The 20,477-nt window shown below is 41.7% G+C and overlaps 2 protein-coding genes across 7 annotated transcripts in view; one reads left to right on the forward strand and one right to left on the reverse strand.

The window, feature by feature from the left end:
* Window positions 1-7,878: 7,878 nt before the first annotated feature.
* Window positions 7,879-14,094, reverse strand: RPS24 (ribosomal protein S24). Of its 6 annotated transcripts, XM_025049407.1 has the most exons (8): window positions 13,552-13,584; window positions 12,412-12,477; window positions 12,109-12,318; window positions 10,889-10,999; window positions 10,759-10,761; window positions 10,226-10,243; window positions 8,330-8,351; window positions 7,879-7,955 (listed from the first exon to the last, which is right to left on the reverse strand). In XM_025049407.1, the coding sequence occupies exons 1-6, from the start codon at window positions 13,567-13,569 to the stop codon at window positions 10,238-10,240; spliced, it is 414 nt and encodes a 137-aa protein (XP_024905175.1). In that variant the 5' UTR covers window positions 13,570-13,584; the 3' UTR covers window positions 7,879-7,955; window positions 8,330-8,351; window positions 10,226-10,237. The 6 variants fall into 6 exon arrangements, with proteins under 6 accessions (XP_024905175.1, XP_024905176.1, XP_015447787.1 ...); XM_025049408.1 differs by lacking the exon at window positions 10,759-10,761; XM_015592301.2 differs by lacking the exon at window positions 10,226-10,243.
* A 1,766-nt stretch (window positions 14,095-15,860) lies between these two features.
* POLR3A (RNA polymerase III subunit A) overlaps window positions 15,861-20,477 on the forward strand; it is a 45,536-nt gene continuing 40,919 nt past the window's right edge. Inside the window, exons 1-4 of the mRNA XM_025049317.1 lie at window positions 15,861-16,058; window positions 18,465-18,600; window positions 18,867-19,004; window positions 20,092-20,263. Coding sequence (XP_024905085.1) covers window positions 16,015-16,058; window positions 18,465-18,600; window positions 18,867-19,004; window positions 20,092-20,263 — 490 coding nt within the window. The 5' untranslated portion in view covers window positions 15,861-16,014. The remainder of the gene's footprint in view (window positions 16,059-18,464; window positions 18,601-18,866; window positions 19,005-20,091; window positions 20,264-20,477) is intronic.

A 20,477-nucleotide genomic window follows, 5' to 3' on the forward strand; every position in this document is an offset into this window, starting at 1 on the left:
ATGAAAAAGTACCTCCAACAATAATGCAGTGCTTTGTAACCATATAAATAGAAGGAAAATGGTGTTGTGAAAGCTAGACAGCCATATGCTAAAGAATAAAACTGGGCCTCTATCTTACACCATACACAAAATCAACTACATAGATTAAAGATTTGTATGTAAGACCTGAAACCAGAAAGCTCCTAAAAGAAAACATAGGCAGTAAGGTCATTGACATCGATCTTGGTGGTGATTTTTTGGATTTCACACCAAAAGTAAAGGTAACAAAAGCAAAAATAAACAAGTGGGACTACAACAAACTGAAAAGTTTATGCACAGCAAAGGAAACCTTCAACAAAATAAAAAGGCAACCTATCAAATGGGAGAAAATATTTGCAAACAATATATTGAATAAGAGGCATCTAAAATATATAAACAACTCATACAAAAAAAAAAATCCAATTTAAAAAGCAAGCAAAGGAAATGAGTAAACATTTTTCCAAAAGAAGACATACAGATAGCCGATAGGTACATGAAAAGTTGCTCAACATCACTAATCATCAGGGAACTGCAAATCAAAACCACAATATCACCTTAAACCTGTTAGCATAGCTGTCATCAAAAAGACAAAAGGTAACAAGTGTTGGCAAGGATGTGTAGAAAAGGGAACCTTTGTGCACTGTAAGTAGGAATGTAAATTGGTGCAACCACTATGGAAAATTATATGGAGATTCCCCAGAAAATTAAAAATACAACTACCATGTGATCCAGCAATTCCGCAATTCCACTCTTGGGTATATATCCAAAGGAAATGAAATCACCATCTCAAAGAGATCTGCACTCCCATGTTCACTGCAGTATTATTTACAATAGCCAAGACATAGAAACTAAGTGTCCACAAATGAATGAGTGGATAAATGTACACACACACACACACACACAGAAATATTATTCATTAATAAAAAAGAAATCCTGCCACTTGTGACAACATGGATGGACCTTAAAGCCATTACTCTCAGTGAAATGTCAGAGAAAGACAAATATTTTATGATGTTATACATGGGATATAAAAAACAAAACATGAACTCATAGAAACAGAACAGATTAGTGGTTGCCAAAGGCAAGGGTCGGGGAAATGAGGAGGGTGGAAGATGGGTAAAATGAGTAAAGGGGGTCAAAAGGGACAAACTTCCAGTTATAATGTAAATAAATTCTGGGGATGTAATGTACAGAACAGTGACTATAGTTAACAAGACTGTGCTGTACATTTGAAAGTTGCTAACAGAGTAGATCTTTAAAGTTCTTATTATAAGAAAAAAGAAAATTTGTAAGTGATGGATGTTAACTGGACTTACTGTGGTAATTATTTCACTGTATACATATATTATATCAAATAATTATGTTACATAAACTATGTTACATCAATTACATCTCAGTAAAATGAAGAAGAAACCATCTAAGGGTGGAATGTTCAAAAAAGAGAAAAAAAAAAAGGAAATGGCACCTGAGTAGCAAATGGCTCACGGGCTGTCAGGAGAGGAGCCAGCTCAAGGTGAAGAGGCTTGAAGCTCAGTCCTCTCCCCACCACTGATGAGCTAAGGAACTTGGAAATAGTCACCTGACCTCTCTGTGCCTCAGTGGACTCATCTATAAAAAGAAAAAAAAATGCAGTGCAAAATGGCAGAGTCAGATCAACTGAAGAGCTTTCTTTCCTTCTGCAAGGAGGCCTGAAGGAAAGAGGCATCCTATTTCACATCTCCTGCACCAAGGAGAACAGCAGCTTGATGGTGTTTGCCTACGGGTTGGGCAATTTCTAACTAAACTGAGTATTATTGTAAACAGTAGGAGCCAGCAGAGGGCTGGACCATATCCTGTCTTGAATCCCCTCTGGCTCTGAGATGAGCACATCTACAGCTTTCTGAAAACACAATTCCAGAAACTAACTGCAGAGGGGATCAGCTGGGTGAGCAGTCACTGCGAGGTGTAGGACACCAATCCCTGGATTAATGAGGTGAATGCTGAAGCCCTCAAACTGTCGCAGCCCCTCCCTCTGAAGCAACGTATTTTCAGAAGAAAAATACACTGCAGCTGAGAACAGGGTGTAAATCTTTCCTTCCTCCTAGCAATGCAGAATAAAAATCTAGAGGCAAATCCTTGATGTCCAAAGATCTGTATTTTTTTAAAAAATCCAATTTGATAGGTTCCACGTTACTGCCTTGCACTGAGTTCCTGCTAAGGCTTACTTAGGGATATACGAGATGGATGTATTGCAGCAGAGCTTACAGCTGCCCTGCAATCTGAGTTCTTTGAATAGGACAAGTCTGTCTCCATTCGCCAGGGCAGCATTTCATATGTGGAGATAAAGATGCTGAAAGCCACCTTCTCAGTGCCATTCTCTAAAGAGTAGGAAACTGAGTCCCAGAGAAGAAAGGGGACTTGCCTGAGATCAGTACATAATGTTGGGGCAGAGCTAAGGCTTGAAAACAGGTCTTATGACCCAGCACTCTGGCCCCCAAAATTGTCAAAGAACTAGACAGAGGCATTGCACTAAAGGGAGAACACTAAACCAGAATTGGGCCTCTGAAGCTCTAGTGTTCTTCCTCCCAAAGAAACCGTAAGCCCTTTGGCTGGGCAGCTACAAGAGGAATGCTTTCTGTACAGGATCTGCAGAGACACTGCAGCACAGATGGACAGACATTGCCATGCACATGTGAACAGCAGGAAGCCATACAGGTTGAGCTTCCCTATGAGGGCCGAATTCTATAAACAAGATTATCACCCCCATTAGACCTTCTCTGAGAAGAAAGAGTGACCTCTCCAGTTGATGTGGCATCAGGCTTTTTTCATGCTTCCACAACGGGAGCAACCAGGACAAAGCAAGCAGCATCCAAGCCTGTGCCAACAGTGCCCCCTCGTGGGAGTCTATGTGGCTCATTAGAACTCTATTCCACCAAAGGGAAGGGTAATGAATGATAGGATGGCCTATATTACTGCCCTTCCTGGTCTTCACAACTGTTCCCTCTGGAATGTCCTCCTCTCCCTCCCCCTGGTTCAGTGGTTCTCAAACTTCAGCCCACATCATAATCACCTAGAGGACTTGTTAAAAACAAGATTGCTGGGCCCCATCCTCAAGTTTCTGAGTAGTTCTGGGGTGGGGCCTCAGAATTTACATTTTTACGAGCTCCCAGATGATGCTGATGCTGCCTGTTCAAGACCACATTGGGAGAATCACTGCCTTAGCTACTCTCTGCACCCATCAAGACTCAGTGTAAATAGTGGCTCCTTAGTGAGTTCCACAAATGTCCCCAGACACATCACAGAATGTCAAAAACTGTAATTTTGACCAAGTTCCTTAGCTTCTTTGAGCTTCGATCTCATCTGTAAAATGGAGTTAATAGTACTTTCTTCATAGAGGTAGTTATAAAAGGTAAATAATTTATACAACATGCTTACCATATACCTAGCACATAGAAAACTACTGTCATTACTATTAGCAGTAGTAATAGTGTTACTGTTCATTTACCATTTATTGAGGACACCATGTCTCCTAAGACACAGAATTCTCAAAGGCAGAAGAGACCTTACTCTTTAGCTCAAGTTCCCTTAACCTAGCTGATCAACAGCATCACCTGGAAAATGTTAAAACTTCAGATGTTTGGGTGCCACCCAAAACTAGTAACTCTGGAAACTGGGACAAAAGGCCTGGGCACTTGTGTTTTGAATAAGTCCCCACATGCCAGGTTTGGGAACTACTCATCTAGCCCTTGTACCTCATCTAGATAAAGGGAAATGGAAGCCCAGAAAAGGGAAGTCCTTTGCCCATTCATTGATAGCTGGCTGGAGGCTGGGTGGGAATCAAAGTTGTCTCCTCATTCCAGTCTAGTCCTTTGTCAAGCTAAACTGCTTGGATGCTATCTCATCAACCCCTAACCTCCTGTACAAATCCTCTCTCCTATGTACATGACAAGGAGTGCAACAGCTTAAGTATCTCCCATGCAGAAGAATTCAGCATGTGACAAGGACACGCAATCTATTGTTGAACACTTAATTCTCCAGCATATTTTCATGTGACTAAAATATTGAATGAGAAACCCATAGCCTGGCATACATAGTCCTCTCTGACCTGTTCCCTGTTGACCTCTCCAGTCTCATTCCCCACTAGAACCTCACTTGTACCATAACTCCCAACCAGACCATGGACAGTTTGTTGTTATGGGGGTATCTTCTACAACACCTGGTATAAAGGAAGTTCAAGGAGTGAATAGAAGTGGACTAGAACTCAGGAAAGCCTGCTTTACCAGCATAAATGAAGCAAGTGATACTCCTGTGCTCTTGCAGCCAACCTGGTTTATTTTCGAAATGGAGTATCTATCAGAAATGCACTATGCAAACTCTGCTGGAAGCCTCCAGTTACCTCAGGACCTTCCAGCTCACTGATTACAAGAAAATGCCTACCTGAACACTCTGCTCCCATGCTATCCAATCCGATCCCCTATTCCCCGACAGAATGAATGGTCTTACCTCATACTGCCTATTCCCAACTCTTTTGTTCTTTTCCATCTTTCGCGGACCCAAATGGGATCTCTGGTCTTACCCCATTTGGTGTTACTCTTGGAAGCCAGCCAAGACCCAGCCCCTTGCACTGATTCTCACCTCTGGATTCCTATCTCAATGCAATTTATACAGTCTGTTTCTTCATAAGGAACCAGGACTTGAAAGAGCGGGTAAGCTGCTAAACTCTGAGCTTTGAGGGCAGGGGTTGCTTCTTACCCATCTCCCAGGACAGTAATTATGGCTCAGTAAATGGAGAAGTCAGTTGGCTATCTAATGACTTGTTCAATAATTCCCTGGCAACAGGCACCTTGCTGAGCACATAGGTGGACAAATTATGAGTCTTATATATTATATGCCCAGAAAATAACAGCTGCTCAATAAATGAGTCAAGGAATAAATGCTTCACAATGGATACTAGTCATACCACTGTTCCAATCCCTGCCCCACCACTTAGCAAGATGAGCTGCTTAACTGCTTTAAATGCTCTCCAAGATGGGTCCAGTGAGACTTGCCTTAGGGTTAGTGTGCAGACTAAAGTAGGTAATAGTTTAGAATAGCACCTGCCTCAGCTCCAAGACTATAAAATATTGGAGTTTTTGCCTTAAATACTTAAAAAGAAAAAACAAAAAATGTTGCCTTTAAGAACCCAAAATAATCTTGCCAGGAGAGCACTGTTAAAAGCTGCCTACCAGGACACCTGCAGCTACAAATGGAACTTAGGGGTGAAGCTCTAAGCCAAGCTGTAAAGAAGCACCCCAGTATTCACTGGACTCTTTAGAACTGCCTCCTTTTCAGAACCACCTCTGGCTTCTTGCCACACTTCAAAGATCCTTTCTACTCTGACAAAGCCACAGCCCCAACCAGTACAACTTGAGGAAAGGGATATGGCTCTCCCTCCCTCACTGTTGACACTGATTAGTAAAGTCAACTTTGCATTTTTATGGAGGCCTTTCAAAGCTTGTTGACAGCAGAGTGTGGTCTGGTTACTGTCAGGTCCAAAAAAGTGCTGAATCTCCAAGAATTCTGAAGTGCAACAGCACAATTGTACACGATTCAAAGAAAGTTCCTGCAGTCCCTGCTTCCTGTCTCAGATGCTTAGCACTTCAGTTTCCAAACTCTTCTCACAGATGCTACATCATTTGAGCTTCAAAACAGCCTGGGTCAGGTCAGAACAAGTACCCTAGGGAGCCCTAATTTAAAAAGAAGTTAACCTACTCAGGGGGCCAAGTAACTTACCCAGATTCTCAGCTGGACTAGATGGAAGGAGCATACAGAGGGGACACAAGATCAGAGAACAGATAGATGAGGGTGGCAGGATAGCTGTAGGGGCAAGAAGCCATGGTAGACTGGAGAACAAACACCCATTCCGAGGTTCCTCTAAACCTTACCGTCGTGGCCCAGCTATTAATTCCTGATAGAGGCTAGAAATCTGGATCTTTAGGTAAAATCTTCCCAGTATCAAATTCCTTGCCTGTCTAACCAAAGCTTATGGACAAGACTGCCAGTTTGTGACTTCTGCAACATTCCAGCCCAGGCAGTTCCCCTGAAAAAATGCCAAAGAGGCTACTGGCTGAATGACTACAAACTGTCCTGAGTTCACTCCAATTTTAAAAGCCTCTACCATTTTGTGACTTTGATGCCGACCTTCACCTCCACTCAGGCCTCCAGCAGCTGTGCCCTCTATCTTCCCATCAGTCCCTAGTATCCCACTCTGAAAACCACCTCCTACTCTTCAATTTCTGCTCCACTGCTTCCACTAAGCCAGCCCCTGAACTTTGTGAACAGCTCCTGGGACCACACCCCTCCCACCCCTGCTGCCCTGTCCCACAGCCAGCCCAATAAAACCTTTCCCAGCACCTTCGGTCTTGCCCCTGCATTGCTGCTCACCAGTCCTCTGCCCCCACACTTGAGCTCAGTCACAGCAAACTGCATTCCCCTCACTGCAACAACATTTGCCACCAGGCATAAATGCCCTCTGTCCTCCATGCACTGCTCATTTAAACATGTCACTCACCTCAAATCCCCTACACTCCACATCCCCCATTAGTCATTTGAGTGAAAACTGAAGCTTGCAGGCCTAAATTGCCCAGTCGTCCACTCACTACATACAAGTAGACCACCTGGTATTTCCTGGTCCTAGCAAGAGAGCATAGAGCAGATTTCCTAGCAAGAGAACCGAACAGGCTACAGGTCCCACAAACTCAATACGCCACATCAGCATAACCTCAAATGGTGCAACTACGCTCACCCCACCCTCAACCAGCAGATTCAGCCCCTCATGTCTATTCACATTCCTGCCCTACAGTCTGTAGTTCCTTCAGTGGAGGGTTCTAACCACCCTCTCCAAAATATCATTCCTTCCTACAAACCTGATATGCCTTCTTATTGCCATGACTCTTGCTTTTTCCTGGATCCCTTTTCTACCCAACCAGCCAGGTTTCTCTGGAGCATCTCATCCACCGCCATGATTCTTAATAGCATTTGTAAGCTTGACTCCCAGATGGACCCACCTAAAGCATAAACCAATCAACTTCAGAGAATAAAATAGCATTCAAAATCCATAAGCCATCATGTCTCGGCCTTTTGGCTAAGATCAAGTGCAAAGTCCTTATCCATTAATAACTTTTCCCCACATCCCACTCTCTCAAGCACTCTAACTCATATTCTATACTCTCAAAAGGCACCTCAACTGACACAGTAACCCTAAAACAACTCCTCAAATCTCCAAACCCTACACAACTGACCAATAACCTACATACAGTGCAGGCCCTTAACTCCGATGCCTGAAAAGCCAACTGATAATCAGCATCTGGCTAAGAAAAAGTAGCACTACATAGCCCTCGATGTTTCATAGAAAGCATGCATAATCACATTTACCAAGCAATTACATCCAAATATTCATTACACTAGAACTTTTTTCAAGTTCCCCACTCATAATAAAGCACTCACTTTTCCCAAACATAAACCTGCAATGCAAATAATTTTGACATCCTATTGAGGATAAATGAAAATGTGACCTAATTTTAATTTCTATTGAGACCAGCAAATAATCTTTTCAGTAACAAGTAGTGGGGCTCTATGAAGACCTAAAAAGAATTCCGATTTTAAGTGTCTCTTTCAGAGACTGAAACTACAGTAATGGCAAATATTAACACGAGCATCCAGACTGGTCCTATGTGCTCCCATGTTGCCCATACTCTATACCTGACATCTTTGTGCTATTAAAAAGGACCAACATCACCCTATCATACCAAGTTTGCAGTGAATGCTTAATGGAACACATGACCTTGGGCGGCAATCTAAATCTGCTAAACAGCAGACTAATTACACTCTCAAACAACCAGACACATAAAAGTTATTAGTTTATTAATCCTCTCATGAAGAATCTGATCACCAGAGTCACTGACGAATCTTTACTCCTTCTGTGAATCAAAAAAAAAAAAAATTAGCAACTGCTGAACTGAACTTTAAAAATTAAAGTTCAAAGTCTTCAACAAACTCCAAAATTAATGACACTCATGCAAAACAAATATTAGTAACCAGGAATCATGTCAAGTTTAAACGATCACAACAATGTAAGCATCAATTAATAAAACAAACATCAAGTTAGGAATGAAAAATTAAATATTACTAAATTTTAAAAACAAAACCATGTCACAAATAGCATTTAAGATGCTAAAACTCTTGAGAACATTTGTAAATCTACTTCTAAATCTATTTCACATGCTCTACATTTAAATTACTGCATCAGTAAACCAAGAAGTCTAGTGATCTAAATGAAAAGCTTGAATTATACCTGTTGTCCAATCTCCAGCTCACTGAATCAGTGGCAGGGAAGGGAGAAAGGAGGGAAGAGGGAAAAGAAACAATATTCATTAATAGTCCCTTTTCAAACTCCAAAATAAAGTGCATATAAGTGCATGCAATCAAATACCTTCATATTGATCCTTTTGTTCTTTGCAATTGTATATAGAATACTTCAACACACTGATTTTTTATTTCTCCCAATTTTAAGACTACCTTGCCTGATTACCATGGTTCTTATACAAATAAAGCGATGTAACAGCTTCACAATAAAGAGATTATGCTTCACAATAAAGAGATTATGGTAGTGCCAACTCAGGTAGCCACTGCCTATAGATGATGAAATAGGCATACCTGAGTCTTGGCCCCTCTGCTCTGCCCAGCATCACTATGCTGGGCACACTAGCACCACTGACAGACCTGTTAATCAGTCCAGGCTAAAATAAGTTAACCACAAAGGGAGAGCTCTAAATGATGGAGCAAGTCTTTTAAAACCTGTCTCAGTTCAATACGTTAAAAGCCACCATTCACAGCCAATAAAAGTAGTGTAAACTGGTATTTAAAAAGAGGCAGAATTTAGCTAAAGTAAAAATGCTTCAACAGTTCTTCAAATATAAAACTATTTATTCTCAATTTAAAATAACTTATTGCACCCAAAAGGTAGATCAAATATCTTAGCAAAACCTGAAATAAAAGTAACACTAATATGCTTAACTCCTTTTGAGATAAAAAAAAATACGTGTGCTCCTTTACGCATTCATTTTCCAGACAGGTTTTCAGAGCAGTGCTAATGAAATGCATCAGTGCTACTTGAAATAGGAAGTGATGGCTCAGGTCCCCCACAGGTAGCCCCTCTGCACTTGTCACCTCCTAGTATTAATACATGAAGCCCAAGAGCTAAATAAAGAAAATGTTAAATATCTTTCAGATCTAAATAAGACAAACATTGATTTTTTTTGTAACCTCTAGGACTTCTGTCAACAGGTATAAGCCTCACAAACAGGGAGTGGCTCTAAGCAGCAAGTATTTCTTCGGGTGGTTTGTCATCATTATAACCCCATGGCACTGGGAAGTCAGTGTGATTAGAATTCTGGGCAGGCCAACCAGGTTTACTGACTGGCCTGGCAGAGTCATAGATAAAGGAAGCACACAGGGGCAGTGACCACTACTATTTCAAAACCCTACTACCCTAGCCCAGATCCAACCCCCTTTACTTACACGTTACTGGTTTAGGCTGCTTAAATATGCAAAAATGTATTTAAAATGGGTAGTGGACCATTCTGGCCAAATAAAAAAAAAACATATTTATCAAAGGCTTTAATGCGAATGTACAATTATACTGGAAATTTTTCAATTAAAAACTATCAGGTGAAGTTGGAGATCAATAAAAAAACAATAGAATAGTAAAGGAGATAGTAAAAGGTGGCTTAGAGTAGATGATCCCAGGACAGAGGCTTTGTCAGATTTCCTGGATCAGTTTATTATCAGAGCTGCCAGAGAATCAACCAGTCTCCAAGGTCCTCAAGGGAAAGACTGCTTGTAACTGGATGAGAGGCCCTTCCCAGGACCCTTATTAACTAAAGCCATTTGCTGGGTATATAACTCTGGGACACGGCATTTCGCAAGTGTTGTTAAAAGGTGCCTACTTAGTAGGGAGGGTATCCACCTTTCTCCACTGGGTCACTTCATAATGTAACATGCATTTTTGAGCTTCCAAAGTGTGATTAAAAGTTTCTCTCCTTTGTTCATAATATACTACTTTAATACATAGCAGTGGTGTTATACTAGACCATACTATAGAATTGTCGTTCAAATGCCAACATGCAAAGCATCAAAGCAAACTCAGTGAAGGTGATGCATCCCCACATCGTGCTCACAATCTCAGTACCTGCTAGATACTTCATTTCTGATGAACAAGAAATCCAAGAAAGTAGAGGGAAAAGGCAAAAAAAAAAATTCATAGAACACTTGATTATTTGTTAATTTAACAAACCAACACCTTAATTCCATTCAATTATTTGCAATTAGATAGCCAAAGCTGGTAAAAAGCTGCTTATCATTAAAATCATTTAAATCTTGGCTAACTGGAGAGGAAAGCAATCTAGATTTCATATCAGCTGCCTCTCCAGCATGCCAAGAAAACATGGGCCACACTGATTCTACTGCTTCTTAAACCAGTTGTCCACTTTAAAGTAAGTTATGTCTCAGGGAACTAGATCTGCTCCCCCTTTAACTCCATGCCAATTAGCAGTAAAATGAAAACTATTCCTGATAGAGCTTGCAAGGCACCCCCACCAGGATCACTGAACCGATGTGGCCCGTGTTGTGCTAATCTGTGAGCTGTGGCAAAGCTACTGTGGGAGAAGCTACTCTACTGAGATGTTAAGATACTATATTACGTGGTTTCTCAAAACACGTTACCTTCTGTAATCCAGAAGAAGTGGGGAAAAAAGAAACATTAAGAAAGGTTATTAAAAAAAATAAAACTCCTACTTTCTAAAAACTAAAGACCTGCAGTTTACATTTCTGTATTTTCCTTGATAAACTATACCTTTTTGCCAGCACCAACATTGGCCTTTGCAGTCCCTCTAACTTTCTTCATCCTGTTCTTGCGTTCCTTTCGCTGTTTTCTTGAGGTCTTTTTCTTCTCATAAAGGCCATGCTAAAGGAGAAAGAAATATATAGAGAGGTGACTTGCAAACATCAACTTATCATCACCCACTAATCTGGCAAGGAAATGAACCAGGCTGGAGCTCAAGAAATGCAGCTTCTCAAATCAAAACTTTTTAAGTACACTTAATAATACTTGCTTAATACAGAAAGGATCATTAAATTAAGAAACTAATAACGCAGAAAGGATCATTAAATTAAAAAACTATGTATAGAACAACAGCACAGGTGAATGGTAAGATTAGAGAACTACTACTGTCCAGCCTTGATCCCCATTTTGGCTTCCCTTCAGGGTCTCTTCCATTTCATCTCAATCACTCCCAGCTGACAGAAAAGCCTTTACCAAGAGCTCTTTCCCCCAACCCCATTGGAGACTGTTATAATCTACTCATTTTCACTGTCTACTTTTGCACTTGCTAATATTCCTGTTGCCTAGAGGACTGCTTCCAAATCTTTACAAGGATCTCAGCTACAATGTCTCTTCCTCAGCAAGGCCTCCCAGACTACTCAATTTAAAGAGTGCAGCATCTACCACATCAAGATTTCAGTCACAGCTCTTTTATAAAAAGATTTACCTAATAGCAGAAAGAAGGGGTTAAAAGGAAACAAACATAAATACTTTAAAGTTACAATCCATTTGCTAGTTTACTACCTAGATTGTAAGCTAGCAAACTTGTCGAGTCCACTGCTGTAGTTCATTCTAGTGCCTGGAACTCAGGAAGTATCAAAAAACTTTCATGGTTGCTGGCTACCTTTGAGAGTTAAGTCCAAACTCAAACCTTTAGTAATAAGAATCTCACTTTATTTGGTGCCAACCTACGATTCTAAACTCATCCCTACTTCCAGCTCCTATCTCCACACACACTACTTTATCTGCCCTTCTAAACCCAGCTCAGATGCCACCTCCTCAAATGCTACAGACCCCACCTCTGAACTCCTATACTCTACCTGAGCCTTTATCAAAGAACCTTTTCTCTTTAAGAGTTCTTTAGGTCTATATGCTGTCCCTCCCCAGACTGCTTGCTCTAGCGCATTCCACTGTACCTACAATACAATGTTATTGAAAACGCTTTAGCAACTGATGAAAATGAGGATACCTACTCTTGCAAGTCTATGTTTGGGTTCATTTTTCTTTGCATAGTCCAAGGAATCATAAATCATGCCAAAGCCGGTTGTCTTGCCACCACCAAAATGGGTTCGGAATCCAAATACAAAAATGACATCTGGTGTGGTCTTGTACATTTTGGCTAGTTTTTCCCGAATTTCTGTCTTAGGTACTGTTGCCTTTCCAGGATGAAGAACATCGATGACCTAAAAAGAAGTATCAAGTTTAGTATTTATTAAAATGAAACATCTTTAAAAGCAAAGAACAACTAATCAAACCTGGATGTAATCCTGTCTTACCATTTGTTTCCGTTGAAGTAGCCTATTGGTCATGAACTTCCTGGTCCGGATAGTTACTGTGTCATTCTGAAAATATAACACACAAGTTAATAAAACTACTCAACTTTTTCTTCGCCTTGCTGTGATTTTCCAAGAGCTAGAACTGCACTGCCCAAATTAGTAGCCACTAACCATGTGAATAATTAAATAACATTTGAAATGCCAATTCTTAAGCTCCAGGAAGAGCCACATTTCAAATGTTCAAGAATCACATGGACTAGTAGCAAGAAAGCTTCAATAAAAAGAAAAAAGGCACAAAGTCCCATCTCCTCCTCACCCACAAGACACATCTCACACAAACTCAGTCCCAAGAAAATGCACTTAACAGCTTTGTGTAAAGCTTACTTCACTGTTATAGGAAAAACTCTGGACCATTGTTTCTCAACCTCTCAGCACTGCTTACCTCTTGGTCCAGAAAACTGTGTTATGGGAACTGTCCTAAGCATTTTAAGTAGGTCGTTTAGTAGAAACCTTGGCTTCTAACCACTAGCTGCTGGTAGTACCCCCACGACCCAGTTTTAACCAAAAATGTCATTAGGCTTTACCAACTGTCCCCTTTGAGGCAAAAATCACCCCCCATAAGAACCACTTCTCTGGAGCAAAATTGCGACTCACATGTCACTGCACTGTGTTTACAGCACCCTGCACAAATTTGACACAAACGTTGCACTAACTGCATGTGAACTACCCTTCTTGAATGTCCAACTCTATAGCCCATAAAACAGTATTCCTTCTGAATGGCCCAATAACTCTCTCTCACACATTACTAAGTAATGTGAGCAATTTACCATGTTTACACTGACGAAAAAAGAAAAATTTCATCAAAAAGATGGAGAAGGGGAGGCTTTCATGGCATGGCAACGAATGGTTGCTAGATTTCAATTTGTTTGAAAAACCACACTAAGTCTACTTCAACAGTACTAAATTCTTTTAAGAAAAAGGATTAAAAAAAAAAAACGGCTCGCAAATGGAGGAAAATTAAAAGCTAGTGAACCTTTCGAATGACGGAGCCAACTAATTACAAGGCAAGTCTCTTTCAGGGCCTCAGTTTCCCCACTGTCAAACAAGAAGATTCAGTCAGCTGACAACATTCTAGCTTACACGTGAGAATGGTTTCATTTACTGCAACTCGCCCGGGCGCTGCTGGCACCCTCTTCACCTCTTGGGCTGCCATCACCTGCAAACCACCTATCCCAAGTTGCGACTGCAACTGCGATATGTTTCACCCCACTCCACCCCAACCACTAGGCTTCACGAAGCCAACAAACACAGCAACCGCTCCCTCTGTCCCCAGGCCTTCGACTCTGAAACCCGGCGTGTCCGGATCAGCAGCGCAGTCTGGACGCCCAGCCAGCGGCTCCGGGAGCCTCGGAAACCGGCCTCTGTCAGACACGGCCAGAGATGAGCAACCAGGTTTCGTGCATCTATACCACAGACGGCAAGACCGGAGGACGAAGGATGGCTCGGATATGCAGCAGATGACTGCACCGGTCCGTGGAAACTCACCATGATGGCAGAAGGCCTTCAAGCAGCCAAGGAGGAAAAGAGAGCCACTCTTCGCCGGCCAATCATATCAATGCGTACGGAAGGACCCCGGGCGGTGCCGGCGTGGGGGCGTGGCCGCACTGCGAGGTCGACCACGCAAATGCCGGATTGAAAGTGCCTAAGGCCCCGCCTCATCGATCTTTGGCTACACCCGGGCTGGCCAATCCGGAGGCGGAACAGCTCGGGCCGACTAGATTTACGCAAGCACGTGTTCAATTTCAGTTCAATTTATTACGTATCTGACTTGTGCATACTTAAAATTCCGATAAACCGAATTATGGTTTAAATTATCTCCTTCCGAGTTAGAGGTCCGTAAAGCTGGAAGGTTCCTTAGAAGGCCCTATTGATCGGTCTCCTCATTTTACAGCTAAAGAAGCTGCAGAAACCCTGACTCGAAACCTTTATTTCAAGTACACAAAACTGACCATTTTGATTTATTGCTAAGTATGATTTTTCTGATATTCTTTGTTGATTTTCTGATTAAAAATAAAAAACTTTTTAATTTATCTTTAATTCTTAATCCTTACCAAAAAAAAAAGTATATGAGCTTTTTATAAGCACTTGCTTTATCCAGAAATTAGGTTGTTCAAGGTGAAACATATATGTAAAGATAAAAAACATAATAAGAGTGCTTGTTCTAAGAAAGTCGTTAGGAAAGAACTTCGCAAAAGTTAGTGTGGACCATGGTGCAGGCTTTGAGGGCAGCTTTCATATATTCTTCAGAATAAGTGAATATTCATTGAATGATTGCTATGTGCCTGTTACATTCTAATTACATTTACCTTCATTATGCTATTTAACATTCCCACCAATAGGGTACCTATTACTTACCCCTTTTATAGATGGGGAAATATGACACAATGAGATTAAATAACTTTACCAAGGTCACAACTTTTCAGTGGTGGTACCTAGACTTCCATGGAGGCACTGTGAGTCCAGAGCCTTTAACCGTTTAACCTGTAGTCACTCATCAAATCTTGTTAGTATAGTATTGTCAACATTACTTCAAAATATATTAAGTGGTTAACTGCTGAAATAGGTCAGGAAAATCCGATTCGCTTTGCTTTTTGTGACGTTATGGTTTTACTAGTGGGGATCCATGGAGTCTAAAAATGAGATTGCATTCCTTCTTAAAATGCAAAGACCTTGAAACACTCTGTTGGGTTCTGTTTAGAATTTCTCACAAACAGTAAAGAAATTTCGGGTTTCTGTAGCACTGAGTCCTATGGTGGTGTGATTTCCTTGCTAGTCTCAAACACTAAGATGTCACACTAGGATCACCTCCCGTAGATTGTCGCAGACAGTAGGTGAGCAATTTATTTCAACACGTGAATGATCTCTTCCTATTCTCCCCTCATTCTGTTCCCCTAGTTCACCACTACAGCTCACTTTTCACTCTAAACTGACATTTCAGCTTCTGTTTTTGTAATCAAAATATGAATTTAATTTTTTTTTTTCAAAATACTTTGTGAACTGGAAGAGCATGTAGTGTTTTCTGCCCTGTTTATTTCTTTTGTTGGTTGTCCAGATGGTGCCTTCTGTTCCTTGGGCGGGTTCATTTTAGCCTCCACCTTTTCTTAACACAATTGGAGGCTCTTAATTAAGATGGTATAAATGTTGATAAGAACGATTTTCCGCTTTATGCAATTTTTGGCTCTCTGGTTGTCTAAAACTCCTAGGCAATGTTTTGTAGTTGCTCTACAGGTGACATGACCTGGAGATACGGAACAGAAAGGAGATTTTGAAAATACGCGCAGGACTCGTTGCAGTTTGAAGGGGGTGCCGCTGGAAGGCGGTGTAGGGAGAACGCAAAAAGCTGAGCGCTGGAAGCCTCTCTTTACAGACGCGCCGGCGAGTAGCGGAAGAGGAAGCGACCACGTGAGGCGCTTTACGGTGGCCGAAAGGATCCCGCCGATGTGTTAGTAACCACTCCAGAAGTTACACTTGGAGGTGCGGGAAGGATTGTTTCTCTACCCCAGTCCCCCGAGTCTTGAGGAGGGTACTGCGGCAGCTGTCACCATGGTGAAGGAGCAGTTCCGGGAGACGGATGTGGCCAAAAAAATGTAAGATGAACAAGAATGGCCAAAGGGCGGAGAAATTAAGGGCAGAGGGGTCCGAGGTCAGGGGTCCTAGTTCTCGAAGGGTCAGAGACGAGGGTCAATTAAAAGGGGCAGGCCAGGGATAAGTGAAGGGTATGTGCAAAGGTCAGAATTATCAGGGTAGGTCAAAGAATATTAATCAGGCAGAGGGCATTTCAGCACCTAGGGGACTGAAGGCCATGGTGTTCCCTGGGCTTGGACGGAGAAGGCGGGATGTGGCGTGAGCCTTGGCGATGCGTACACCCTGGGCCGAAGCTCGAGTTCTCTCAGGGTCAAACGATTATCCTTTTCTTGCCGCGAATCTTTTGCCACTGCAGCGTGGGGAGCAGTCTGGGGGGCAGGGACTTTCTAATTATGGTTATGCTACAAAGCACATGACAGGGAGGCAATATTGCTGACCAAAAGGATAGAGTGGCCAACTAGATAGCTGGTTCACTGGCACATGGTGGATAGCAGTCTTAGAAGTGAGGCTGCTATTCTGGGCCTTCTCTTTCAGAGCTTATTTATTAGGCCATGGCCTCTCCTCAGATCTCCCAGTAGAAAAATGAATTGACTCGTTCTTGCAGGAGACATTTCTGAAGAAGGTACTGTGTGCTAGGCCCAGTAACCTTAAAAGTACAACAGAAGAATAAGATCTTACTGCCTAGTCTGTTTGGAGAAGGTAGGTCAGCTGTTGGGTATGACAAGTGCAAGGACAAGAATAGGCATAGGGGTTTCTGAGAGCACTGAATGGGAAAGGGGTTCAGGCAGAAGAAAGCAGACCAAACAGCCTTCCTCAAGGAGCATGTTAGAGGGAGATAGGGTAGGTGATAAGAAGGAAACAGGAGATTTGAACTTGTGTTCCAGAGTCATCTTGCAGGCAATGATGAAGGATTTTAATTAAGTCTTGATAACACTTCTTCTGAAAGATCTCTTGATTATGTGTTCCAGAGTCATCTTGCAGGCAGTGATGAAGGATTTTAATTAAGCAAGTGAGTGTCTTGATAACACTTCTTCTGAAAGATCTCTTGATTCTCAGAGGAACAGAATAAGAGAGTACTCTTGGAGGCCACTGCAGGGATCCAGGCAGGGGATAATAATGTCATGCGCTAGAGTGGTAGAGTCATTAGAGAGAAGTGGGTATCAGGTGTTTAGGGTATAAAATTGGTAGGGATTAGGTAAGGGAGAATTGAGTTTGACACACAGAATTTCTTGTTTGAGCAGCTGTGTGAATGGATGCCATTCACTGGAATGGGTAACGTGTGTCTTACCTGGATGAATTCTCCCAGGTGGTCTCCTCATATCCACCTTGGACTCTCACACTCACTCCAAGCCCCTGCCTGTATTCAGGTGTAATCTGTTCTCACAAAGTAACCCAAGTAACTCTGTTAAGATGCAGGATAGATCCTTCACACTTCAGCTTAAAATCTTTTAGCAGCTTTACATTGCACAGCATTTAAATTTCCTACCAAAGTTCTCAAGCCCTTTGTGACCTGGCCCCTGCACACCTCGCTGATTTCATCTTGTTCTGTGAACTTTCTGTGCTCTAGTATACTGGTTTTATTTGGTTCCTTGAAAATGCCAAGCTTGTGCTGGCCCTAGGACCCTTGCCCTAGTTATGCTCTACTTCAAATGGTCACTCAGGATGGTGCCTGGCATATACATAGTAAACCCCCAAACTGGTGGGAAAAATCAATGAAGAAGCAGATGCAGGAGAAAGCATTGGGTTCTGTTTTAGATATGTTGAGTTTGAGGTACCTGTGGGATATCCAAGTGTAGTTGTCCAGAAGAGATGTCTATATAATCTCCAGCTGAGTAGAAGTTGCTAGCCTATAGATAGGGATTAGATAGATATCAACATATACTTGAGTAACACAATCACTCAGGAGGAATATGTAGCATGAAAAGAAAAGAGGATGAGGATTATAACCCTACATAGGGAGAGATGCTAATATTTTTTGGGATGGCAATTGAAGAAGAGTTCACAAAGACTACTTAAGAAGGAACAGCCAGAGTGAGGAAGAAAACTCAAAGAGTGTATAGTGTCACCAAAGTGATGAGAAGAAGGTATTCTAGGATAAACATTTCAGGGGGAGTTCACTGCCAATGCTACAGAGAGGTAAAATGAGACTATATTGGATTTAGTAGCAAGCAGGTGGACTTGGTGACCTTGGGGAGCACTATTTTATTTGATAGTGAGAATAGAAATGATTCCATCAGGAGGAAGGGATGCTTACCAAGGAAAAATGGGAGAAGTGTGAATAGATTTAGTAACGAGGGAGCAAAGCCTTAGAGAGCTGGAAGGACATAGTTGATTATGGCGAGACGTGTAATCGCCATTTTTGGTAAGTGGTTTTGATGTAATTGTTCTCCTGTTTCTTTCCATTCCAGAAGCCACATCTGTTTTGGAATGAAGTCGCCCGAGGAGATGCGTCAGCAGGCGCATATCCAGGTTGTGAGTAAGAACCTGTACAGCCAGGACAACAACCATGCCCCCTTGCTGTATGGGGTGCTTGATCATAGGATGGTAAGGCCTTGCCCCTTCCTAGCTCCATGTGTTTTGATTTGCCGATGAAATCAATGGTTTATCAGATTGGTAGAAGCAAGTGTTCCTTTCCATCTCCCCTATTCCCCTGCATATCTCCGGGACTCCCACTTTTGGTCAGTCGGATGTGAATACACTTTAGCTTCCGAGGTGATTCTGATTCTGAGTCATCTGTCCACCTGTGAGGACTGTTTTCATTTTCCTGTCCAGTGGTCTCCATTGATTATTGGGTGTGCTTTTTCCCAAAGGGTACAAGTGAGAAGGATCGTCCTTGTGAAACCTGTGGAAAAAACTTGGCTGACTGTCTGGGCCACTATGGATACATTGACTTGGAACTGCCGTGTTTTCATGTGGGATACTTCAGAGCAGTTATAGGCATTTTACAGGTAAACATTTTTGTGTTCATTTCCCAGGCATGAACTTGGGAGTTTTCGAACAGGGGCATTGGCATGAGCTTAGGAATTGTAAGTGATGGGGGATACATCTAGGGAAAAATTTTATACTAAACACATAATACTTCATCTTGCAATAAATTAATTGCTTAAAGATTCTTTATTCCTTGGTTTTTCTTGAGTAGGTAATAGACGTACATTGTAAAAAATAATTCGAGCAATACGTAACAGCACAAAGAAAAAAATAAAAGCTAATAAAAATTCTCCCATCCATCTTGGACTGTGGCTAGAATTTGGTGAACATGGGCTGCCTCTTTGTGCATATCTTTACGTAGATCTGTGCATGTGGTCACTTTGATGTAGGACAGGGCAAATTCCCCTGTGTGAAGGGGCAACTCAAGCCCCACACTGAGAGAGAAGAGGGTTCTTTGCAGAGCATAAGAAAGAATTCAGATACACACCAAAGTTAGAGTCAAAAGGAAGATTTATTAGAAGGGGAAAAGCAGAGACAAGAAAAAGCAAGACAAAAAGCCTAGACAAGGAGATAAAAGTTTCTAGTGGGGAAATCCAGTTTATATATCAGTCTTTAGTTCCTGTGAGTTACAGTTTAAAGTCTTTGTTTACCCATTTTACTTTGATAATGGATATACAGTGAGGAAGGATAAGAGTATGTAGCATGAAAAAGTAGCTTGAAAGGCCAGCTGGCAGTTCCCAGCCTTTATTCTGTAGGTTCCCTATGGTTTTAGCCATAGGGAATGAATGATTTTATTTTGTGTAGGCTGCCACTTAAAGACTCTGTTTTTCCTGTTTTCCTGTCACAGTGTGGGGAAATGGATTGTTAGCAATCCCAGCAGAAACTTTCCTTTTTTTCTTCAGGTTTCCTTGTGATCTGGCTGCAAGGCTGATCAGCATATTGCAGTCTCAGAGTATAGTTTGATTTAACATTTTAGTTCTCTTGCCTCCTCCCTACATTAACTCAGTTCTGAGTTTCCTGGACAAGGGGTAGAGGTGGCATTTTAAAAAGAAAAAAGATTTTTTTCATTCTCTTATTCTATTATCTATTTTGTTTAATGTTTAAAAGATGATCTGCAAAACCTGCTGCCACATCATGCTGTCCCAGGAGGAGAAGAAGCAGTTTCTGGATTATCTAAAGAGGCCTGGCTTGACCTACCTCCAGAAACGAGGACTGAAGAAGAAAATTTCTGATAAGTGCCGAAAGAAAAACATCTGCCATCACTGTGGCGCTTTTAATGGTGAGTGGAATGTATGAAAGGCTTAGTGCTATCCCTTTTCATTCTCTCTTTTCTGCTTAGCTTATTAGTTTTACAGAATGTTTCAAGAGTCAACTTTTTTCTTGCAAATTTAGGCATTAGAGCCTAGCAACTGATGCAATGTTAGGAATTTCACCTCTTATCCCTCATTGCTGTAGCGGTTTCAGTAATTTCATTAACCAGACTGCAATCTCAG

This window comes from Pteropus alecto, unplaced genomic scaffold (assembly GCF_000325575.1).
Source record: "Pteropus alecto unplaced genomic scaffold, ASM32557v1 scaffold155, whole genome shotgun sequence".
NCBI lineage: Eukaryota > Metazoa > Chordata > Mammalia > Chiroptera > Pteropodidae > Pteropus > Pteropus alecto.

What these genes read in the sequence shown, in the direction of transcription:
- RPS24 (XM_015592299.1), bottom strand. An exon ending in TACTTCAACGGAAACAAATG is followed by an intron (nt 12,319 to 12,411) that starts GTAAGACAGGAT and finishes ACTTCTTTTTAG; the next exon opens with GTCATCGATGTTCTTCATCC. An exon ending in CCAAACATAGACTTGCAAGA is followed by an intron (nt 11,000 to 12,108) that starts GTAGGTATCCTC and finishes TTTCTCCTTTAG; the next exon opens with CATGGCCTTTATGAGAAGAA.